The sequence below is a fragment of the Triticum dicoccoides genome, chromosome 1B (genome assembly GCF_002162155.2).
Source record: "Triticum dicoccoides isolate Atlit2015 ecotype Zavitan chromosome 1B, WEW_v2.0, whole genome shotgun sequence".
Lineage (NCBI taxonomy): Eukaryota > Viridiplantae > Streptophyta > Magnoliopsida > Poales > Poaceae > Triticum > Triticum dicoccoides.
The window spans coordinates 412275827-412278452 of record NC_041381.1 but is presented as its reverse complement, the minus strand read 5'-3'; the positions used below and the strand labels follow the sequence as shown (position 1 = coordinate 412278452).

The following is a 2626-nucleotide window of genomic DNA, read 5'->3' as shown; positions in this document are numbered from 1 at the left end:
CCACGCGCGCTCCTCCTCCGCCGCCCGCCTCGCCACGCCTCGCCTCGCCTCGCCTCGCCTCGCCTCGTCACGATGCGCCGCGGGTTGCAGGAATGAGCCGAGCCGATGTCTAAATTTTTGCCACGCACTACGGGTATGCGAAAGGTCACTCGGAAGCTGAAACATTTTGTCTGTGCCTGGACACTGAATTCGAACGGCGCGCCTCTTCGGCCGCTGTCTGTTCGTTTCGTCTCCCGCATTCCCTTCAGCTCCCGGCGCAACCTCTCGCCTCCTTCTCTTGCGCCTATAAAAGGGAGGTCGCTCCTCTCAGAGAGACGCACCAGAACTACTTCTTCCTCTCGCCACCGGTTCCTGAGCACTGCGCTGCTGCTACGATCTTCTCCATCCCGGCTTGCGGCGTGCACCGCAGGTCGGGACAGTAGGCCTCCGAAACCGCACTCTTTGAGTCCTGTACGGGAGAAGGGTGATAAGGTTTTTGGGGAGCGCTCTGCGCGACTACTGGTTGTTTCATCACGGGCGATCCGGTCGCCGACGACTACTTCCCCGACGACGACTTCTTTCCCGACGTCCACGACCTCCTCGACGACATGGCAGGCGAGGACACCGACCCCAAGTCCAGCGCTCCTGCTGCTGCTGTGCCGTACGTGTTCTTCTCCTTTCTGTTAGAAGTCCTACTACAGTTCTTGGCTCTAGTTTCTGTCCTACGTATGTTAGGCTCTATGTCGTATAAGCAACTTCATCTAGTGACTGCTCTAAATGTGTTTATCTCAAGTTCATATATGCAGACGATGTTTACCTTCTCTCTGTCAGATTGCATGACTTGCTTTATATTTGCTATTCTAGCCATGTTTTATTTATTATTTCTGTTAATAAAATCATTTGATAAATTGCTCATATTTCCAACATATCTTTTGAGCTCACGAATTGAGCTCTTCTTCCTTATCGTCCGTGGTACCAGCTCCAACGATTACGATGAGGGTCCGGGTTTTCATAACCACTGCTCCATCCATCTACCGGATATATATGCCCGTGGCTTGGCCGTTTTCATAGGTATTTGTATACACGTCTCCGACGTACGTAGGTGCCACTGCCACCGCACCATCCCTAGTTCCTGCCGTGTACCCCACGTGTCCCCGCCCACTGCCACACGCCGGCAGCTCCGACGTTCGAAAGACATGCCGCCGCTTAAGCCCACTCTTCATCTAGTCGCGCAGCGCACCCCCTACAGCCCCGTGCTCTGGCATACAGTGTGGCCATAGTGGTGAACTGAGAAGAGCTACGAGCATCGAGCAAGGCACGCCGGAGATCGAGATGGGCTGCGACGACAAGTGCGGGTGCGCCGTGCCGTGCCCCGGCGGCACGGGCTGCAGGTGCACCTCGGCGAGGAGCGGCGCGGCGACGGGGGAGCACACGACGTGCGGGTGCGGCGAGCACTGTGGGTGCAACCCGTGCGCGTGCGGGCGCGAGGGGACGCCGTCCGGGCGGGCGAACAGGAGGGCCAACTGCTCCTGCGGCGCGGCCTGCAACTGCGCTTCATGCGGCTCGGCGACCGCCTGATCGGTGGCCGACGCGTCGACGCGCCACTAGTCGTGAACTGATGCACTAGTAGTAGAGCTAGCTACTGAGTTAGCCATAAATAAGTGCCGCTGAGCCGTCATGAGTCATATGTGGACGTGTCGTGTGTATTTACCTACCTACTCGCATCAGTGTGTAAGAACGAATAAATAGTTTATGTGTGCTATTTTCTCCTTTCCTAAATGTACTTGAAGTCCTTTGGCTTGTTACAAGTTTTACTTGTTGCAAAATAATTGTAGTTCTACGATTTTCTTAAGAAAAATGGCCAAGTCTAAAGAAAAATCTATTGAGCTCTACAATATAAAATATATATAATATGAAAATATATTCTCACAGTAAATTTGATGTTACAGATGTCTATATATTTTTATATAGACTTAATAGAAAATGGACCCGATCTAAGCCACCCGATCTAAGCCACGCCGTAGTGCGCTTGTTGTGATACCCAAGCTGAGCGGGGCCATAAGCCACACAAGACCATAACCACATCATTGTTGTGATAGCCAAGCTGAGGAAGACCATGAGCCACCTTTCTTTGTCGTCACTCTTTGTCGGCGACCCATGAATTCGTCTTTCCTCTGTTGCTCCGGCGAGGAGAGGGAACCCGGTTGCCTGGTTTAGGTTATGAGTTTTAGTTTCATAGATGCAACATTCAGGCGGATGGCGATGCTTTTTATTCGAGTTTGTGTTTCGAGCTTTCATGTTTCTCGAGTTTGTTCATGGGGCGGTGAGATTTGGGTTTCTTGTTATGTGACAAGGTTTGATGTCAGATAATTTAGATCTGTTTAAGGATTCAACAACCGCGACTTCAGGATATTGGTTTTTAGGGGCACGTACATGAAGACCTTCCAGCTGTCATCAACAAGATCACACCGGCTCCGATAGTGGCGACAATGGCACGTCGGCAGTTCGTTCTAGCGGCGGTAGTGGTCATTCGGTGGTCTCAGAAAGCGGTGACAATGGCGCATCGGCAGCTTGTTCTGAGAGTGGCAGTGGTCATTTTTTTTTTTGTCTTAGAATTTCGATGTAGTTTTTATTAGGTTTAAGATGC

The 2626-nt window shown here is 51.9% G+C and overlaps 1 protein-coding gene across 1 annotated transcript; it reads left to right on the top strand.

The window, feature by feature from the left end:
• Nucleotides 1–1129: 1129 nt before the first annotated feature.
• LOC119305896 (EC protein I/II) lies at nucleotides 1130–1758 on the top strand. The gene has a single exon (XM_037582296.1). It carries the CDS (start codon nucleotides 1312–1314, stop codon nucleotides 1555–1557), a length of 246 nt encoding a protein of 81 aa, XP_037438193.1. The 5' UTR covers nucleotides 1130–1311; the 3' UTR covers nucleotides 1558–1758.
• The last annotated feature ends 868 nt before the right edge of the window (nucleotides 1759–2626 follow it).

Excerpts from the sequence above, each read along its gene's own strand:
- LOC119305896 (XM_037582296.1), top strand. The coding sequence starts at position 1,312 with ATGGGCTGCGACGACAAGTGCGGGTGCGCCGTGCCGTGCCCCGGCGGC.